The sequence below is a fragment of the Alosa alosa genome, chromosome 8, assembly GCF_017589495.1.
Source record: "Alosa alosa isolate M-15738 ecotype Scorff River chromosome 8, AALO_Geno_1.1, whole genome shotgun sequence".
Taxonomy (NCBI): Eukaryota; Metazoa; Chordata; class Actinopteri; order Clupeiformes; family Clupeidae; genus Alosa; species Alosa alosa.
This window is the reverse complement of record NC_063196.1, coordinates 12949691-12972310: the sequence shown is the minus strand read 5'-3', so window position 1 is coordinate 12972310 and position 22620 is coordinate 12949691. Positions and strand designations below refer to the sequence as shown.

Genomic DNA, 22620 nt, shown 5'->3' with positions numbered 1-22620 from the left:
CTTTTTTGTTTATTACAGTTTGTTTTCTTTACCAAGACAAAAATGTCTCAGAAATTATTTCATGAAAACAAACTAAATTTGACAATATGAAAATACTGATTTTATTTGTTAAATAAAATAAACAATTTATGACCAGGCCTAATAATGTAACAATATGGTGATACATACATCAAAATTAACGATCATGCAGCATTCAAGATCTTTTTTCTTTTTTTTTTTTTTTTTTTTTAAATTCAGACTACTAGAATTTCTTGTGACAGATGGGACGAGGAACTATACATGAATGTCTGTTGTTTTCCGAAAGAAAAATGTTGTTGCACCTTTCCGGAAGTCTTTTCGACAGTGCTAAACAAAATACGGCCTTAAGCATGTTGACATGTTGGGTGAATGTGCTTACTAAACATTATGTTTTAGATTGAATCAATATTTATTTCAGTGTCATACAATTAGTGTATCGGTGAGATAGTTGTGGCTGCATTGTTGTCATGGGGAAGCCAAAGAAGAAGAGTAAGTGTTTTCTCTTACTGTTAAAGGTAGCTAGGTACGTATGTGCTTGCTAGCACAGCCAGTTCTAAACGTGTGTGTGTATGCAGCATAGCATAAGCATATCTGTGTCTTTTAAAGCTAACTGGATAGCTAACTGTTTGACTCACGTATATACAATGCCTGCCTTTAATTCTTCACTGTAAATTGTGTCTTTTTAAATATGGTAGCGTATGGTATCAGTTACCCTTATGACTCAAAGTTATCCATCCTAGATATTAGACAAGTTACCCCAACTAGAATGACCTATGTGGAACCAAAGCTCCGCTTAAACACTCTCTCTCTCTCTCTCTCTCTCTCTCTCTCTCTCTCTCTATGGGTGGAACTGCAGTGAGAGATTGCCACACATTCTCTTGTGTAAAATCCATAGACACTAAACAAATAGGGTAAAATCTGAGAATATCTTTAGGGGAGCACGAACTGGCATGTTGGATTTATTTATTTATTTGGAAACAGTACAATGGATAAATGTGAACATACATTACCAGTTATAGAGCATCGCATGCGTTATGAAATAATCACAGTTAAACATTATGAAAGAATGATATTAAAGAGTAAGCCTGGCCTACATAGGTCGAAGGTTTTGAGGGCTTTTGGATTTCATATAGGCCTATTGCATGCTTTCTCGTCCAAACACTGTAAAGAAAGGTTTCAGATTAGAACATATCATGTTGTAAATGTGTGATTTAACAAATAGTAAGATTGAGTTGAAAACATAGCATTTGTTGGATTTATATGCAGGGTACGAAAGAATATTTGCATAAAAGTCTTGAAAAGGTAATATCAATGGATAATTTTAAGACACAGTCTTAACCTTATTCATAATCAGATAATTAGAAGATATGCACCATATGGTCAGAGAAAAGATTATTCTCAGTCAATCTCAGTAACAGTAGGACTTATAAAGATTTCTGTAAAATGATGAACAGTAGCCTGCTATCTTGCACGGGTCGTTGGTGATGTCTCAGTTGACATTGAGTTTCCTGATAGAATTGGATTTATTTCGAGATCTTTCTAATTGGAAGAAGTATGTGGTATTTTGCTCCCCTTCCTCCAGCCATTTGCTTCTTGATCTGACAAAGACTCCTTTAGCTTTCTTTCTGCATATTTCATTTAATTTATCTTGCTGTAAAATTAAAGCCTCCCTGCCATTTTCTGATAAATCTTCAGGTTTCATTTGAGTAAGGGCAGTTATTTTAGTAATAATCTTTGTTTCATCTTTTTTTCATTCTCTGGCTGAAACAGACCCATATTCTCGTACGAATTTTGATACCTCAAATTTAAAGAGTTCCTCGTTTCAAGAGAAAATGTTATTAAAGCCCTGTTCCAGAATTATAGTTTCCAGTAAGAACCTCTAGAACTCTGAGTGTAGCTAGACTTATAAGGACATTTGGAGTGACACAGGTTTATAGTCTGTTAGTGGAGTTGCTATTATAGTGTGAAATGTGAAACCCACATTTCATTTCACCACTGAGATTTCTTAAAAGAAACATCATCTATCACAGAATGTGACATTTGAAAAAAAGTTTATGCTGTTTTGCAAATAATAAGCTTTCCGTTTAACATTTTCTCTTAACCCCCTGAGAAACAACTGTCTGAAGCAGGGCAGTGTAAGAAGTGAGAGATGAATTAAAATCAAAACCAAAGTGAACAGCTTTCATCCCCCAGCAAGAACAAATATTGGCTTTTTTACACACCTCGTTCATCATTCAGATCATTACAGTTCTGAATACATACATGCACAACACTACACCTACCTGCATACACACTGTTCATAGACAGGTTCTAGCTGAAATGAAGCTTGAAGAATATGGTTATTCTATCAGTTGTTAATGTGCAGAATACATTAAGACTTGTATGATCAGGAGTTCAAACCCTTGCCTCCACCCAATTTGCCCAGGTGACCTCAGCCGTGCAGAGTTGATGATGATGACGATAGCCGACGTCATCAAGCAACTGGTTGAGGCTCACGAGGAGGGGAAAGACATCAACCTCAACAAGTTAGTACACTCCTACCTTGCATGTGTACTGTGTATAGAGTGACTGTGTGTGTGTGTTTGGGTGTTGTGAGATCCTTCTGTTGACCCTCTACTGTTAAATTCATAAGCATATTTTCAGTCCAATCTCTGAAGTGAATCTTATGTTTTTCATTCTCTTGCACACACACACACACACACACACACACTATTTCCACTCCACACACTCTGCTACTGTAAAGAAACTTGAGTTGCTTTGAAACATAACTGCAACTCCATCTCCCTGACACCTTATTTGTCACACCAACCCATATCTGTACACACACACACTTTCACTCACTCACTCACTTACTCTCACACACACGGACACTCCTACCTTCTTAACCTTTGTCTTTTGTACACATTCCTGTGGTTATATGGGGTGTCAACTAATGGGTAATTCTAAATATACTGGTGGAAATATTGTGAGTGCTGATGGTAATTTTCCTAGTACCACAGTTATCTGGAAACTCAGTCAGGATGATGGTCAATCCGGAAACTCAGGTCTGTCGCGCGTCAGAACAGAATTCCTAGTAATAATGTAAACATTTCTTGTGATAGTGGTAACATTTCTAGTGATGATGGTAACAGCGTATTCATCACATTAAGTTGTATAAAGAACAAAACATCTCATCCTCTATCCATTAAGTTGCTTGAGAAGTCCTCAATCCTCATTTAACAGGCTACCTAATCATGTTACCATCCCCCTTTGATGGATGCGGCAACTTCAACAACCTTGTCTGCCAGATCAGTATCCTTTGCTTGATCAGTGTATCTTCAGATCCTTAAAGCAAAGCAATTACAGGGCAATGTGGTTAGGTTCTGCCTGTAGACATCAAGTATTATCTAGTGGTTTGTGACCAATCTCAATTCATATACTTTCAAATGAAGTTGAAATACATCAGTAGTTAAGGCAAGCAAACAAACCAACAGAAATGAAAGCAATGAGAAAAAAAAAAGCCAGGAAAGAGGCAGCAGAGGCATTCCGTTCACTAGCACCTATAATGGAATTGGGAAATGTTACCGTAGAATTGCAAATTTGTGACAACATGTCAAAAAAGATATGATGCTCTTGTATGAATCATCTGAACCACAAGTATTCCTTCTAGGCAGGATAAACTTAAAAGGAAATAAACAGCAATATAAAGAAATAAAAGTGCAACAGAATAACAAAATAACTTAATCAGTTTAAGTTGATACAGAGGTTGGGTAATCAGACTAGTAAAACAAAATGGGGGAAAGGAAGTGTGTAAGGGAACAGACACTTGGAATGTAGACATTAATAATAACAATAGATACATGCTCATCACAAATGTTTACAATTACATTCCCCATATAAACCATAGAATTGATAAATAGAATGCAATAACATAAAATAAGAGAAGTAATCTTGACCTGTCCTGGTCAGGATGTGTAAAACACAAGAAACAACAATTGGCATTTCTGATTACATTGAACATTGGCTCAACAGTACAGAAATCAACAGCCAACCTGAAAATCAATTTGTCTTATAAGCATAAGAAGGCAAAGAGCAAAAGGCTTGATATCATGGCAATCATTTAGTATGGAAAGGTAACAAAGAAAACAACAAAACCAGCCTGGCATGGCAGAAGATCAAACAAACAATATTAAAAACATTTTTAAAGCAGGCCCGTGAGTCCAGATCACCAATGAAATGAAATCTATGTTACCCATACATTTGAAAGTGTACCCACAGTTACAGTAACAATTACAGTAGTTGTACTGAACATTTTACAATACATGTACATTTGTGGTACACATTACAATTGGATGTATGCTTCAAACAAAAAAGGGGTGGCCTCTTGTTATAATTGTTATAACTCTGTTTGAAGATGTATAGGTAGAAGGGCTGACCCTCCTACACTCTAAATGTTAATGAGTTAAGTTGCTAATACCATCTGGACTGGTTACCTTTTATTGTTCTTTCATGAACCCCCTTGCCTGGGATGGTTCTGAGGCCTGGTCCCATACCGATTCTACAAATATAGTGTTTCACGTTGCTCCCTGGCTCCAGGTGGTCTGAGTGCCAGAGCAAGGAACAATTGAGAAATGCACACAGGAACTCTTTCAGTGCATAGCTAACTATCAGATGTGATCCGTTTACAATGTGCTCTCAATGATCTGAGGTTGGAACTCCCTCCCTCCATACCCTCCTTCCTCACTCCATCCCATCGAAACTGAAGCTCAACGACTGGTCTCCTCCTTTTCCAGGGTGAAAACGAAGACGTCAGCCAAGTATGGCCTCTCTGCACAACCGCGTCTCGTGGACATCATCGCTGCTGTTCCACCTCAGTACCGACGGGCCCTGGTGCCCAAACTGAAGGCCAAGCCCATCCGCACAGCCAGTGGGGTCAGTAGTGCCATCACTAACTGTATGTGTGTATGTGAATAGTATACTCTGTGTCTTGAATGATGAATGAATAACCCATTCATCGGTTCGAAGTGGGCTACACTGCTGAAATACATATTTATGTTTATAGTTCTTAGTTATAATGGCATCAATAAACATTACATTGACATTAAAGTGAACAGTTTAAAGTCATATAGCCTAAATAAATATGAATATTAGTAATAGACAAAATAAAATTTAACAGAATTATAACAATTACCATATACACACTGCTACTCCGTAAGAATTATTTAGTTAGATTAACATGAAAGAATCTACCGGTCCTTAAATGACAATAACTAAAAGCTAACAAGTGTCTGGTGTCATAACTACTGTACTGTACTACTTAAAGCATAACATAAACTTTATGACATGATGAACTCATGGAAGGATTATGTCTTCTGTTGCAGATCGCAGTGGTTGCCGTCATGTGCAAACCACACCGATGTCCTCACATCAGCTTCACAGGGAACATCTGTGTGTGAGTGATCAAGGATGCTGGGACAAGATGGGATATGTATACCAGTGATCTGTATATCTCTCGCCTGTGTCAAATGATTTGGAAAAAATCTTATCTGGGCATTTGTTGATTAGCTAAGATATAAACAATCATTATACTTTTAGGCATATGAGTCTAGTGTAACTAATACTTATTCACAAGGACTGTGAGATAACTATGTTTTGTCCCTGGCAGATATTGTCCAGGAGGACCTGACTCAGATTTTGAGTATTCCACACAGTCTTATACAGGATATGAGGTATTCACCTTCCCTTCCCTCTATTCACCTTATTCCGCGCGCAAACATGGGGGCGCTAGCTTTGCCCACATTGTCTCCGAACTTCCGATTGAGCAGTACATCCATTGCGATACATTGAGATAGCAGAGCTCTATCGAGATGACTGGCATCATATACAGTATTATGGGTCATCCTAAAGTTAGGAACGTTTATTTAGGATTTTGGTGACTTAAGACATTTCTTTTATACAGCTTTCCTATCTGAAGTTAGGAAAAAACTGACTTTGGAGCGGCTGTTCTGTAAGTTAGCCTCTCTATCCTCTTCTGCCGTGTTATCCCAATGAAGCTAACTAGACGTAGCTAGCCGACCGGAAGTTTAAAGACAACGTGGAATTTAAAAAAATGGGCGGGGCTGAATAAGGGGAATACAGAAATTTAAATCTGACATATGCTCAAGATCATATTTGGGTCATTCCGTATCAGTTCAGATAAGGTTGTTGCTGCACAATCTCAGATTTTGTTCAAACCTTGTCTATATCAAGAATGGGTCCAAAAACCAAGGCCTGTAAAATATTTCCTATGTCTTCATATTACTTTCATCCCTTGAAATTACTTCAGTTTTACAGCCTAAAAATCACATTGTCTGGTAAGCCATGTTTGGGCATTATTATAATGAAAAGTATTATTCATAGGCAACCCAAACTTTGTAGAGATAAACATGTTCTCAGTATGACTGAACCATTAAACGTTTGTACGGCATTCTCAAAAAGAGTGACATTTAGGTTAGTTTGGTATCCATCATTATTTTTCTCTTTACATACTATATTTTATTGATATAGTATTCCAATATTTCAGCTCTCCACATATAATGGGCTTGAAGATTTTAAAGGGAGGTCATTTTGTGGGGTAGCTAGTAGGCACTTGAAGATCTATGTGAAAGTAGCTCAATGTATGGGCATTTGGTGTACAACGTGCCAATGTTGTACCATAGATTAAATGCATTGAGTCAAAATCATTGTTTTGTCTTGGGGCCAAGAATGAAAACCCATAGGTATACAATGTAATCAAGCAAGTGTATTTATATATGAATGAAACATGGTGAATCGTTGGCAGTTTACACACAAAATGACTATAAAGTGAGCTATTCCCATGTTAATTTTCGTGTTCCTACTACTAGCTACCCCATATACCATTTTAGTCCTATGAACATGACCAAATATTTCAATCACACCTTGTTTTATACTTAATATCTTCATGTGCATTTGTTGCAGAGACCTCAAATATTGCCTCAACATTAATATAGTAAAGTACTGAATTTGCAGGCAAAATAATGATTGGTGCTACGTGGATACAAAAAATGAGTTTACAAGACCCTCAATATCACCGGTTTTCCATATGTAGGGCCTTATATAAAACTAATGGGCATGCAGTACAAATGCGTAACGGTCCAATAATACCAAGAACATGTCTGTCTTCCACCCTGCAAAGTTTGGGCAGGTTAGGAATAATACTTTTCAAGATATTAATGCCCAAACATGGCCTCCAAGATAAGGCATTTCTGAGAGTGTAAAAATTATACAAAATCAAGTGTGAAAAAATGTATGAAAACTTTGGAATTTAACAAAAATATTTTACAGGTCTTAGTTTTAGGTAGACAAACTTGAGCAAAATCTGAGACGGTGCAGCAACCATTTTCCTGGATTTTGTCTTGATTTAACATGGAAAGAGCCTGACCATTCACTAAAACCAAATTGCAACATTGAAGCAGTTATGTGACGTGTGTGTGTGTGTGTGTGTGTGTGTGTGTGTGTGTGTGTGTGTGTGTGTGTGTGTGTGTGTGTGTGTGTGTGTGTGTGTGTGTGTGTGTGTGTGTGTGTGTGTGTGTGTGTGTCACGCTCAGCCCACGTCAATGAGGGCTATTCGGGCACGCTATGACCCCTACCTGCAGACCCGACACCGAGTGGAACAGGTGAGCTGCCCAGTTTGCTCACGCCGTCCTTCTGTTTTCTGCTCTCTAATAATCCCACCAAAGGTCAACCAGTGCACAGACCTGCTTGAGAAAGTGGCAGTGCTGAAAGTCAGATTAGAAATGCAGAGCGTTTACATGCAGGTCGGAGCTCCGTGAAAGTGTATGATCCTAATTTCATTATGAGACAGGCGTCAGAATGTGCTCGTTGAGTTTGATGGGAGACCTTGCTACTCAAACATCAAGGTCCTTTCACGCCCCATGGCTATGTTAAAGTGCTCTTTAAAAAAGCGAAAAGGCACTTTCACTCCTCATATCATTCTCAGTGCTTGAATGATCAAATTGTTAGCATTATACAAGGGCTCTCTATACAGAGCCAATGGATTTATGTAGTGTATGACGAGCTTTCTGTTATCTGCATATTTATTGCTGAGGTGCAAGGCTTACAGCATAATGCAAAGTAACTTGTTATCTTTAAATGCTTTTTAAATTACCCTTTTATTTGAAAAGGCAGTGGACCAGTAAGGTACTTGAGTGCCTCTAGAATGCTGTAAATGTTGTTGGTCGTATATGGGGAGAGAGGTTTCTTCTTCAATTTTCTGACCGAAAGATAAGCAAAGACTACCCAGCCCATACATAATCTACATGTGTTCTATCTACCCAACCCATACACAATCTATATGTGTTCTACCCAACCCATACATAATCTATGCGTGTTCTACCCAAACCATACACAATTTATATGTGTTCTACCCAACCCATACATAATCTATGTGTGTTCTACCCAACCCATACATAATCTATATGTGTTCTACCCAACCCATACATAATCCATATGTGTTCTACCAAGCCCATACATAATCTATATGTGTTGTATCTTATGCTTTTCTCTCTCTTGCGTGTGCGCGTGCGCGTACACACACACACACACACACACACACACACACACACACACACACACACACACACACACACACACACACACACACACACACACCTGTCCTTGTGCATACATTTCCACCCCACACACTCTGCTTCTGTAAAGACACTTGAGTTCTTCTGCAAACATAACTGCAACTCCATCCCCCTGACACCTTATCTGTCACACACCAACCTATTTCTGTATGCATACACACACACACACACACACAATGTACCATATCTAACATTAACCATTAACAATGGCAATTACAACGAGTGTGGTTGTTTAGATTTACGGAAACAACACTTTGGCATTCATCTGCATGTCACCTGCAACCTGCCACCATCATGGACAGGAAGTGATAGACTCACACACACACACTGCTACTCCTACCTTCTGCACTTTGTCTTATGTACGCACTGCGGCGATCATCCTCCTGTGCCTTCCCCGCAGCTGAAGCAGCTGGGCCACAGTGTGGACAAGGTGGAGTTCATCGTGATGGGCGGCACCTTCATGGCCTTGGCGGAGGAGTACCGTGACTACTTCATCAGGAACCTGCACGATGCCCTGTCTGGCCACACCTCCAACAGCGTGGCAGAGGCCGTCAGGTATGCTCTCACACACACACACACACTTACTCACACACCCACACACACACAGAAAATACAAGCCTGCAAATAGTTAACAAGAGAGACAAGTGTGTGTACTTTCTCTTATGGTGGTGAAGTGGTAACGGGGCTGCCTGACATTTGGTCGGTCCTGGTTAGATTCCCAGATCCACTGCTGTGAGTCCATATCTCTTTGGATAAAAGCGTCAGCTAACTAAATACCAGTCAACTTTAACTCTTATTTAGTCTACCTCTTATACACAGACACAAAACACATACACACACACCTATAACTCTTATTTAGTCTACTTCTTATACAAACACACACACACACAACACATATACATACACACACACACACACTCACAGAGTAAGGAGACTGAGATTATCAATTATGTGTACGCGTTCGTTTGTCGCGTTCGAAGACATGTTCCAATTAAGTCTCAATAAGAGCAAACGTTTGAAAGTTTTTTTTCTACTTTATTTCAGTTTTTTATAAACCCTCCTCACACAGACACACACACACATACAGTAGACTGTTCATGTACATGTTTGTGTGTGCACTCCCTAATCTCAACTCACCTGTGCTTGCCTTCAGCGTCCCAGTCCAGCTGGCTAATCTTACACTGATGTAGCCTAAGCTTTACGGTACCTTTCATCAGTTGTGTCATTATTCTTTCTGTGCTGTTGTGTTTGGCACTTTAGGGCCACCATAGGAATGTGTTGTAAGACAAATTAAACTGACAACATGGAACACTGTGATTCTCCTGAAAAACTCCATGACCACTAGAGGGCGATATGCACTGAATATGCAGCTGACACATGAGTCAAACTAGTGTGATGCTCATTGTGTGTGTGTGTGGGTGTGTGTAGACATGACGCTTAGTGCATGGTGAGCTCAGATAACAGTGTATTAGTCACAAGTTGGCCATCATTGTCTGACTTTGTCCTCAGTGGAAATACTATCTCCTTTGACTACTCTTCTGGCTGGCTGACTCAAACTTCTGCACGATTATCCTCTGGTGGTTGTGTCGTGTGGTGTTTGTAAAAGCAGTACTTACTTTTTGTTATCTTATGGCCTCCTTAGTAGCTTGAATGTTTGGTCTTCATTTGTAAGTCGCTTTGAATAAAAGCATCAGGTAAATGTAATGTAATGTAAATGTGTCTTCACTGATGTGGGACTATAAGTAGAGTATTAGTAGAATATCAGGCACTGACTCTTGGGTTTTAACCGCACCCCCTTCCATATTTACTAAACAGACACCATGATACATGCTATATACGAATATGTGTAAATACATGTGCTTTGTTGCAGTACACATATATATACTGATTCATATAGCAGATTCTTCTGTGTAAAGTGGCCACCAGTGGAGTGCACACGCACATTTTTCCCGGCATGTGCATTTCCTTGGGATTACCTGGTCGTTGTTGGCACCTTGCCGTAGGGAGCTTTCCACAAGAATGATGGCTGGACAAGCACCAACGGAGGTTCCAGTCAGCAAAGTGGCCCAACATAGCGACTGAGATGTTAGTCATGTCGTCAGTCACACAGACAGACAGACACACACACACACAGACAGACACATCGTCTGTGGAATGAAATCCTGAACCAATTAATTCTCAATTAGGCGTCAGATGGGCCCACTCTGATGGCCAGCCAGAGGGCTGTATCCTTTTCGGGGGTGGGCAGGGTGACGTGCAGCGTTTGATTGGCGCCCGTGCCCTCACCGTCGCCGTCTGTCAGAGCTGTCAGGGTGTAATTGAGATGCCACTTGGAAGGTTGGCAGCGTGACTGGCAGGGTGAGAGTACCAAAGTCTTGCAAGGACTTTTTTTTTTTTTTTGAAGTGGGAATGGGGGCAGTGGAGGACATGAGATTGAAAACAGCCTAAATGGTGGCAAAGACTTTTGAGGAGATTGACTTGTGGTTTGGAGGCGCGAGGGAGATAATGCAGGAGAGAGTGGAAACCTTTTGACGGCCCTCCTGGGGGCCTGATTGCTGTTGCAAAATGCTGATAAGTCTGTGTGTGTATGTGCGGGTGCATGTGTGTTTATGTTTTCAAGGCCATCCCCAGGATTACTGGCCTCTCAAATCCTGTGTGTGTGTCATGGGGTTAGTTAAGATAACATGATTGTTGTAATTGTTCGGGCTGCTAATCAGCTGGAGACGTCAGAGTTCGATTTCTGACCCTTATCTCTGCTGCCGGCTGTGTGTGTGTCTGTTTGCCCATGTGTCTGTCTGTGTGTGTGCCTAAGTGTCTGTGGTATGCACAGGGCAAAGAGAAAACAATAATAATATGGAAAGTGTCCCCCTATCTCTGGCCACAGGCTGGTAGGGCAAGCAGACATAGCTCAGACGGGTTGAAATGGCTCTGCCTTATTTTGGAGGCCATTAAAAAGGCAGATTTAGCTCCCAAGGCACCACAGCCTCATTTGTTGAGCAGAATTGCAGTGACCAGACTGAGAAACGGGAATGTCTAATCCTCCTCCTTCGTCCCTGTGTTTTCTGCCAATTGTCGTTTGTAAGGCTAACACAGCGCATCTGCTACAAGCACCAGGTAGCATTAGCTTATTTTACACTTAATTGGATCACTCTAAATGAATTCGCAATTTAGTGACAGTAGGCAGCAATTGTTGTTTGTTGCACTTCATTGTTACAGAGGCAGACATGGTATGTTTAGATTACTGTCACTTAATATCACAGTCAGTGGCACTTGTAATTTGTCACAATGATAAGAGGTGTCAGGGTCGGTTGGCATCAGCGGTTCTGTGGTAGCTCGCTGGAGTCACCCTGCTGTTTGATAAAGCCAGCAAGTACATCATTATTTATTTATTTATTTCAGATTACATTTTAAGTCTGTTAAGAGTTTGCTTTGAGATTTTAGATGAGTGATGAGTTAAGGTCTGTCAGGCGTAGTTGTTGAGGTTTCTATCAGAGTTTGCATAAAGGAGAATAAGGTACAATAATAAGAAGTAAACAAAATATCAGAATCGGCATCAGTTGAAGTTGCCATATATGATGAACCAATGACTGTACTGTATATACAGTATAGAGGTGGAACAGTGTTGATATCTCAAAAGCTTTAAGAACAGGAGTTTGCCCCAAAAATAGCTGAACTAATAATAATAATAATAAAGAAAGCTTAAGAACAATAGTGTGCTTGCTATAAATACAGTCATTGATGTGAACTTGTTTGGATCAGTCCTACTGTTGCCGAGTTGTGTGTGCTCACCTACTCTGCCCACTCCACAGGTACTCGGAGCGGAGTAACACTAAGTGTGTGGGCATCACCATAGAGACGCGGCCAGACTACTGCCTAAAGCGGCACCTCAGCGACATGCTAGGCTACGGCTGCACGCGCCTGGAGATCGGCGTCCAGAGCGTCTACGAGGACGTGGCGCGAGACACAAACAGGTGAAGGGACCAGCACTTGCAGCTGAGGTCACTACACCCAGTCGTTGACTGAACACTATGGATCTGTCCTGCTACGTGTGTGTGTGTGTGTGTGTGTGTGTGTGTGCATGTGTGTGCATGTGCACCCACTGTGTGTGTATTTGTGTCTTTCTTATCAGGGGCCACACGGTGCGTGCGGTGTGTGAATCCTTCCATCTGGCCAAAGATGCCGGGTTTAAGGTGGTGTCCCACATGATGCCCGACTTGCCCAACGTGGGGATGGAGCGCGACATAGAGCAGTTCATTGTGAGTAACACACACACACACACACACACATACATTGAACCAGCCTCCTCTCTCTGTCTGATCTCCATGTGTACCCTTGCACCAGAGCTCTCTCTGTCACACTCACACACGTTCAGTTTCAAAATGAGTATGCAATGAGAACATTGACTTGTTGTGACCCCACAGAATTGCACACATTGCACACAAAGGGTACAGGGTGTCCCCAGAGTCTTGCACCTCCTATGATTTCTTGTAGGCGGATTAGTTTTGGTTGGATCACTATGGCGGTATTATGTTGCAGAATCATTTACCACATTGTTGGAATCAGAGGATGCAGGATGAAGCATGAGGGCTTATGGGAGACATTGTGACGTTGATTTTGGTCCTTGTCTCGCTTACTGCGGTCTGGAAAATTTCAGTTCTCGATGTGGCTGTTATAACAGACGGTTGATTGGCAAGAAACTGATGTGATGATGATTGAATGGGAGAATCAGGCAGAAGTGTGTGTGTTGGCCAAGGAGGTTGGGTGATTTCAAAGGCAGTAACGTATCCTATACTTTTTGTGTGTGTGTGTATATATATATATATATATGTGTATATACATACACATGTGTGTGCGTGTAGGGAGTAGGGACTGAGATGGCCTTGAGTATATTGCCTTCTGTGCATGCGTGGGCATAGTGTGTAATGATCTGGGTGTGTGTGTGTGTGTGCATAGGTGTGTGTGATGATCTGTGTGTGCAGCACATCAGATCATCCTCCTCTGGATCCCCAGCTTTTCCCCTCTCGGAGACCTCCTCCCACACACACACACACACACACACACATGTCGCTATACTCCCCACACAGCAGTCACCATTATCAGAGATGAATTGTCCCTTTATTACCGAAGGGGCCTTTAATACAGAGAGCTCCATTAAAGTGAAGAGGCAATCCCAATCAGGGGTGTCTCCGCATGGGTGGGCCTATTCAGCCTTCTCTCCACCAGAGCACAGAGCCAGGAAGCCCTTTGTGTCGCTGCCGCTGCCGTAGCTCAAACGAGGAGCTTCGTGTGTGTGAGTGAGTTTCTGAGACTGTTAGCAGCGTGTCTGAGGCAGCCTGGTGCAGTGTGAGGAAAGAACATCAGTGGAAAAAATGTTTTTTTTTTTTTTTTTTATGTTTTTTGTCACTTCTACGGCTCCGTTTGAGAAACGTTGTTATCTCACTGGCAATTTTGACTTGTGTTTATTCAACAAGCACTGAAGGATCTAAATTTCTTTTGTGGTATGTGATTATTTCGTTATTTTTTGATTATTTGAGTTATTCGTTTTATGTAGTCATGGCACAGTGGGCCCAAGCCTCTAGGCCAGGTGGTCTCCGATAAGGATTAAGCTCATCATAGATTTAAATTAATGCTTGTCCATCAAACTTTAATCCTGTACCCTTAGTAATTCTTGTCTGGGGAAAAAAAATGACCCCTGGTGATTAATAGACCTAGATATCTAAAGAGATTTATATCTTTTTTCAAAAGTAAGGTGTTCTCAGAAAGTATAAAGACTACTTCCATATCAATGCTTATTCTGAATATTCTCTGATGTGACATAATTGAAGTAAAACTTCTCACCCCACCATCCGATTCCATGAGCTGCGCTGAGAAGATTTAATAACTATTGTGGTGAATGTAGTTCACAACTACATCCCAATCATGTTTCAGTGTTCAGAATGTCGTCAAAGTAATACCCCCTTCCCCCCAACGTTGCATCATACCCTGCTTTGATATTCTCCTTGGCTGTAGACGTACTGTATCTTCTTCTCATTTGGGCTCATCTGATTGCGATCAGTAAGTGGTATTTGCCGGTGGCTTGGCTGGAGCAGGCCTCTCTGGAGATGTGTAGATACCAGAGGAGGGGTTTTGGGCTTGGAGAAGGGAAGATTAATGCTTGGCCCTGGCCACTCCACTGCCTCCTAATGTGACGAGTACCGTGTTATCACACTCAGCCTCAGTTCCCAAAGAGCCCACCTGCGTCACAGGGTGTTCTCTCTCTCTCTCTCTTCTCTCTCTCTCTCTCTCTCTCTCTCTCTCTCTCTCTCTTTCTCCTGCCTCTGTGTTTGCTTTGCACTCCTCTTTTATCTCTAGCTCTGCTGCTCCTTTGTTCGCTCTCCATGTCTGTCAGTTCAGCTCACTTTTCTTTTTTTCTTCATTTCTCTTCTCTGCTTGTTGTTGCTTTCAGCTCCAGCATTAGCTGCGCTCCACTTGCCTGTCACACTTTCCCTTCTCACCTCTCTGTTTCACTCTCTCTCTTTTTTGCTGTCTCCTGCTCTCTTCCACTTCTCCTCCTCCACCCACTGTGTCTTGAGGAGCGAGGGGTCCCTGTCCCTGTCCCTGTCCCTGTCCCTGGTATCAGAGGGGGGAGGTGGGGGTTGGCACAGGAGCGAGGAAACGGAGGCCGATAGCAGAATCCCATTAAACGGCGTCTCCAGCCCAGGCGCTCACTTATCTGGCCCCTCGCAGACATCTCACCGACCAACACACACACACACACACACATAGCTCACCAACACACACACATAGCTCACCGACACACACACATAGCTCACCGACACACACACACGCACATCTCACCAACACACACACACACACACGCACATCTCACCAACACACACACACACACCTCACCGACAAACACACACTTTGGTACACATCCAGTGTAAACCTCAGACAGACATACAATACTTTTAGACAAAATCTGCAGTAGGTCCTCAGATTCAACACAGACAGCAATACCAACCAGACTTTTTAGATTTCTGTGTGTACATTATTTTTGTCAACTGTATTAATATGTAAAAGCCCCTTGAGGGGCGCTGTCTGCTGGAATGACACACTCATGTGTTTGTGTGCTCACTCACTGAGGCGTCCTAAGTTACTGTGCTGTCGCAGAGATTTTAACGGCTCTCACGGCCAAACTACGTCTGACGCAAAGCCTGTGACGTTGGAAGGAGTTGCTGGTGCCTCTTTTGGTAACCATGGCGACCCAGCAGAAGCAAAGTTTACTGCATGAGAACCAGCAGTGATGAACTGATGTAGGCCAAACCTACAATTTAGTTTGATGTCATACACCATATTCCACATCATTTTGCCGTTAGTTCTTCCTAAGCTTCCATTTCACAAGTTCCGTATTGTTTTGCTTTTGTTGTTTCTTCTGTACTTTCTTCAGGAGTTCTTTGAGAACCCTGCGTTCCGTCCAGATGGACTGAAGCTGTACCCAACATTGGTGATCCGCGGGACGGGTCTGTACGAGCTGTGGAAGACGGGCCGCTACAAGAGCTACTCTCCCAGTGCCCTCGTGGACCTGGTGGCCCGCATCCTGGCTCTGGTGCCGCCCTGGACCCGAGTGTATCGTGTCCAGAGGTGAGGCACGCTCCGCGCGGTAGAACTCAAGGGCACTTTAGAAGGCTAGCAGTGTTTGACATGAATGTCTTCATTCATCGATATTGAAGGTCCATGCTTGGGTGGCTATTTAAACTATATGAGGACCCACATTACCTTGTTGATCATGTCAATACAAGGAGCAACTTAAAGGTACACTATGCAAGATTTTCATGTTAATATAACCTCTACGAAGCCAATTTGATGGTAAACAAACTTGTAATAGGCAGATTGTTCACCTAGCATAGCTATACAGCATAGACGTAGCGAGTCGCTGCCGAGAAAACCAGCCATGCAACTTCCAGCAAATCTCCCGAGAATTGTGAAACATTACCTTGTCAGTCTATATAGCTCTTTGGAGATCCTTCACCTCCACAACAAAAGCATTTTCACAGGGGCATAAGTCACGAGAAGTTTGCTATGTACAACAGCAGAGTGAAATATAAATATATCGCGACTCTAGAGGGAGCTCTACAGTCACCAAAAATACCTAAAACCTGCATAGTGTACCTTTAAGTTCATAGATTCACTTAACAATAACTGTTTTTGATTATTGCTTGCTGCCTTTGGGTCATAAAATCTTCTGAACTGAACTTAACCCCAATCGTTACATATGATAAGAAATACTTTTCAATCAAATACTTACAAGTGATTGGTCCTCTGTCTTGTCCCAGGGACATCCCCATGCCGCTAGTGAGCTCTGGGGTGGAGCATGGTAACCTGAGGGAGCTGGCATTGGCCCGCATGAAGGACATGGGCACTGAGGTAAAGACCTCTCACAGCAGCCCAAACATAAATAAAACAAAATACATATGTAATAACTATAAACTATTTTAGGGCAAAACATTTACACAATAAATTGCTGCATATCATGTTAAGTTTGTTTGAACTGAAAGTTGAACCGTAAAAAGGCATGGAATTCCCTATAGCCTAATGTTTGATAATTTCTCATTATGTCTGTGTAGTAAATTACATTTTGTTTTGTTTTTACCCCTGCACTGTAGTGTCGGGATGTAAGAACCAGAGAGGTGGGCATTCAGGAAATCCATCACAAAGTGCGACCCTATCAGGTATGGCCGCTCCGGCATTTAGTCTCCTAAATAAAGAGGCCACAAGGCATGTCAGGGCCATAACGATACATTGTGCAATTTTAGACTGTCCCAGACAAAAGATTACGGTCATGAAAGAAAAATTACAATAACTTTGTTCTGAACATAGGCTCAGAAATTGTGGTCCTACGTTACACTGTATGATAGGATGAATGATGGCAGTTGTCTCAGTCTTGCGACCAAAGATGGCCTGCGACAAACATCTGAAAGGGTCATTTAGGATGGCCAGTACACTATGTGAGTGCCGCCAGACCCTATGACTGGCATGGGAATTGTATTGATGATGATGTTTTATTCTATATTGACTTGTGCCATAGCCTATGGTTCAGAACGCTTTATTAATCTTACAGTCCACATACATCAAATTTAATGTTATTAGACTTAATAACTTAGAATTAGAACTTATTCGATCTGTGCAGCACAGTATGGTTTGAAATAAACTTTTAAGACGGCTGAAATCTCATAGTCTGTAGATGCCATTACACAGCAGTCACACAATCAATAATGCGGTCATAACGCTTGTTGTTAATTTCACTGTTGATTCTCAGGAGCGAATGAAGCAATTAAATAACAGTAGGCCAGGGCACCATTTTCATTTCATTAAAAAAACATCCTTACATCCTTGTGCAAAGTAATAGAAACACAACAGGTTGCAGCTGTCTGAGAATAAAGGAAAAACTGATTTGTATTCTCCTTTAAATCTCCATTAAAATGCATCACTAGTCTTTTTAACTTTTTGTAGAGTAAAACACAAGTTGTGTTGTGGGAAAATAGAGACTCTACACATTTAGTTTGGAATTATTTTGCAGAAGGATCTCCATGTAATGTTGTCTGTGTGCGTGTGTGGGCATGCATGTATATGCGTGCGTGCATGTGTGGACAGGTGGAGCTGATCAGGCGCGACTATGTAGCGAACGGCGGCTGGGAGACATTTCTGTCGTATGAGGACCCGGAGCAGGACATTCTGATCGGACTTCTCCGGCTACGCCGCTGCTCGCCGCAGTCCTTCCGGGCGGAGCTCAAGGGTGGCGTGTCCATCGTGCGCGAGCTCCATGTTTACGGCAGCGTGGTGCCCGTCCGCAGCAGAGATCCCAGCAAGTTCCAGCACCAGGTAACATGCACTGATGCAGTCCTCCTCCCTCGCTCTGTCACACACACACACACACACACACACACACACACACACTCTCTGGTAGATAGAACCAACACACTGACTCATGTTATCTGACTCAAACACACACTCTGACATAGTCTCTTTCTTTTTCTCCTTTTCTCTTTCTCTCTCGCTCTCTCTCTCTCACACACACACATACATCCGGTCATACATTCATGCTCATGCACTGTGATCCCACCAGGTTCCAACAGCAGATAACACTCACAGACACACATACAAACACAATGTCCTTATGCTATTTCCAACACCTGTTGACGCGTATAGGATCAGATATATACACCGGAAGATTCCAGTCCCAGTCAACACACTGATACAGTCACAACTTGACATACGCACTATCAGAACCTGTCGGAACCTTATCAGCGTCTCTCCTCAAATCTCTTATTGCATTCCTGTTTAACAGGTTTTATGTGTGCTCCTAACTGACAAATCACTGTATCTACAACCCCCTGTATCTCGCAGGGCTTTGGTATGATGCTGATGGAGGAGGCAGCGAGGATAGCCCAAGAGGAGCACGGCTCCAGCAAGCTTGCTGTCATCTCAGGTAAAAAAATAAATAAATAAACATATCTACATCTTGCTCCCTGCCGGCTCCAGACCACTTTCCTCTGCACGTCTGGCTTATCTGTCGGAGAGTGGTACCTACCTTGGAGTAGATAGTTCAGTGCAGTTTAGTTATAGTAGCTAAATTAATTATAGGTTAGTTAGTTAATTATAGGTTAGTTAGTTAGTTAGTAAGTTAGTTATAATTAGTTATAGGCTACATTGTATTAATTTAACAATTACAAATGAAACCAACATAATGCAACATTTAATTTGAAACAGTTATTCATAGCTGTAGCAAAAATGTTGAAGCATGGTTTAAAACAAGTACGGATATTTTTAGCCCCCAAGGTGGATAGTTTATAGCCTGGCAAGTAACTGGTCACTAGCGATTGGGAATCGTTTATGACACTAGCATGGTGACCGGCTTAAACATAGCGTTAACTTTGAAATCGTTGGTCCAACCTAAAAAAACACATTGATCAGGGATTCCTGACGTTACTTCCTACTTGGCCTAAAGTTTACAAACTGTCAAAAAACAGCATTGCTAGCCAGGAAACTATCTATGTGAACCTACCTTTGCTGTAAATAAATTTACACATTCTTTCGACTGCAATTTTTTTTTTATGTTTGCAGGCGTTACTCCTACCATTTACCATAGCCCCATTCGGTTTTTAATCTATAGCGCCATCCCCTCTCGTTGCTGATTGGGCAGGTAGTCTGCCGACTTGGGGAAATGCTAGTGAACTATCGTGTTTCAGACTAGTATCACCCTGAAAGGAGATCTAGTGAGCGTGGCCAGGCTAGATAATTTAGGTAGTAAGAATGTTTACGTTACTGTAACTGATGTTCAGTAAGCAAAATGCTAATAAATGATTTAGAAAATGTGTATCAGTAAGAGTATTTGCTGCAGCTGCTCTGCCTTTTAGGTAATCTAATTGGGGTCCTAATTGCAGAGCAAAGCCTCCATGGGGGTAGGTCGTGTAAGCAGTGAAGACACAACGGCTGAAAGGGCCAAATTGCAGGGCGTTCCTGTACTTGTCCCCTTTACCTGGGTAGTGGGCATAGTACCTGTAATGAAAGCATTCCTTATATTGGTCCTAAACAAGTTTCACACTGTTCTTGGCCTACTGTCACCATCGTTATATGGATCTAAGCCACTGCTGAGTTAACAAATAAATACATCTGTTGGCTTCCTCTGATTAATCCCCATTTTGTTTCTCTTATAGGGGTAGGAACCAGGAACTACTACAGAAAGATGGGCTATGAGCTAGAGGGACCGTATATGGTGAAGCGTCTCGATTAATGGTCCTGGGAGAGGCTGGACAAAACGCAGGATACTTTTTATAGACTTTTTTTTATGCCCTTGAGATACCGAAGCAAAATGAGGAAAGGGATGGCTTTATATACACAGCAAACGCACATTTTGAGGCCTTTTAGTGAAAAATCTGCATGGCTGATTCCTTAGTGCAAAGGTCATGGACATTTCTGTCAATGGAATTGGGGACTGAGAAGGTAATGTTACCAAATTCTACAGAAGTTTGCCAGTCAACAGCAGCTTATGACCAATTCTAGTCATTTTTGCTGCCCATTATGTTATTTCCTGTATTTATTTAATGGGTTATTAGGCTACTTAGATAGTATGTCATAACAATTTTGGTTAGTCCATGGACTTAGAGTTGTTTGTATGCAATCTGCAGACTTCCCATTTACCGCAGTCATGTAACATTCTTTTTGGCAGCAGTATAGAGTTTACCTGCTGTTTGTTTAATGAGTCGGTGTGTAGGGTGAAAAATTGAATATCAGCAGTTGAGTACACCTAGCTGTTATGTAAATGCACAGAATCTTTCGGAAAGGAGGCAACTGCGTTGCTTAAGTAAATCCTTGTTAATCTTTGTCCAGTTCCCTTCTGAAATTACATATGCATCCTTTAAATGGAATGTACTAATTATGTTGAGTGTCGATGCTGGCAAAGAACGACATTTTGGGTGGTCCAAGATCAGTAGGGGGTTTTCAGTTTGTCTCGAATAAAGTCTATTAATCTAAAATCCGTGTTATGTGTATTGGTGGCGCTATGGTATCTGACAGCTACGACCAAAATGAAGCAAACTCATAAGGTTCCCTGTCAGGACTGTAGATGACATGTCACCAAATCCATAATGGGCCTCTGAACGAGTCCCTTTTTTCAGTCGACTGAACATTTCACTCGAACTATAATATGGTTACCATGAGCTCTGTAGCATTGCCAGGGAGACGGATAGAAAAACCTCCCGGCTTGATGGTGACTTTGATAAGTTTTTCCTGCTTCATTTGACACCTCAGTACAGCAATTACAGCTCTATCTCGAACTCAGGGCACAGTGAATGATGACCGAATGCTTTTAAAGGCTGAACCATGATGAGCTTCGTCACTGCGACTACATTTGGAGAAATGTGTCATCTGAAAATGGCTAATGAAATCGCTCGTGCATCTCCCACACTGCGGTGACACGCCACCCGCACCTGTTCTGGCGCTCATCATTTCCCGACAAAGGGGGTCTTGTCGTGACTTTGGTGCACACCAACATTAAACTGGGGATGCCCCGTAAAAGAAGCAATGAAAGTCCTCAAGTTCCTCCGCATATTTTAATCCAAAATGATGCGCACATCTTGTTGGTGTCCTCGACTCAAGTCATTTCTTACTCCGCTTGTATGACACGCTTATGCCAGGCATCCGAGTGAAGATTAACTCCACGAGCGAAAGAGCATGGTGCGATGAAGTGCCAGCACACTAACGGACGCCTGGGAAAGCCGTCTGGCCATTTCATTTACGAGCCGCTGATGCATGAAGAACAGGGCAAGGTGCACCCCGTGAAGGAAATGTCATCTGTGTGATCCACTAACAACACTCACCGATGCATCATATCGTGCCGAGACGGAAGTCACCGGGTCATTCACCCTCGCTGCCCTTTTCCTGCGCCCTGCTCCCCTTTGCTCCCGTCTGTCTACACTTTTCTCCCCGTCAAAATAGAACAATGCACCAGTTTAGTTTCCCTGCTGTGGTATAATTTTGGCTGTGGTCACACCCTCTAGACCTCATATAATAATGTTGGTAATGCAATTGCGCTTACTCCGTAAATTGGAATTTTTGTATTCATAGCAGGGATCTCATGCGGCTTTATCGTGTAATTTTCTGGTCTTGTTTTTACAGAGGCTCCTAGGAGAGCTATGCCAAACCACATTCAGGGCTCTTAACCCCACTGAGAGAATGGCACCCCTGTTCATTCACACACAAACAAATTGAGCATTTGAGCAGTCTCAGAGGAACTCCATATGCTGCACACTAATGTTTGTACCGGTACCACCAGCTCATGTTTTGAAAAAAGCCAAATGAGACAAAATGCAAAAGCAAAATGTAGCTTTAAGAACACCAGCAGCACAGAGACTCAGATTAGTGTGATGGAGCCGTTAGCTGGGCTGGGGACCAGACAACCGATCCTTATGACAGATGAGAAGATGAAGTGTTGGTT

At 42.0% G+C, this 22620-nt stretch overlaps 1 protein-coding gene across 2 annotated transcripts; it reads left to right on the top strand.

The window, feature by feature from the left end:
* Window positions 1-310: 310 nt before the first annotated feature.
* On the top strand, window positions 311-21160 carry elp3 (elongator acetyltransferase complex subunit 3). 2 transcript variants are annotated; one of them, XM_048249890.1, is made up of 15 exons: window positions 311-507; window positions 2444-2543; window positions 4791-4929; window positions 5379-5449; window positions 5663-5726; window positions 7605-7673; window positions 9046-9200; window positions 12455-12616; window positions 12775-12901; window positions 16075-16268; window positions 16961-17051; window positions 17291-17356; window positions 18243-18506; window positions 19032-19113; window positions 20342-21160. In XM_048249890.1, the coding sequence occupies exons 1-15, from the start codon at window positions 486-488 to the stop codon at window positions 20416-20418; spliced, it is 1683 nt and encodes a 560-aa protein (XP_048105847.1). In that variant the 5' UTR covers window positions 311-485; the 3' UTR covers window positions 20419-21160. The 2 variants fall into 2 exon arrangements, with proteins under 2 accessions (XP_048105847.1, XP_048105848.1); XM_048249891.1 differs by having other exon boundaries at window positions 313-507; window positions 18279-18506.
* The last annotated feature ends 1460 nt before the right edge of the window (window positions 21161-22620 follow it).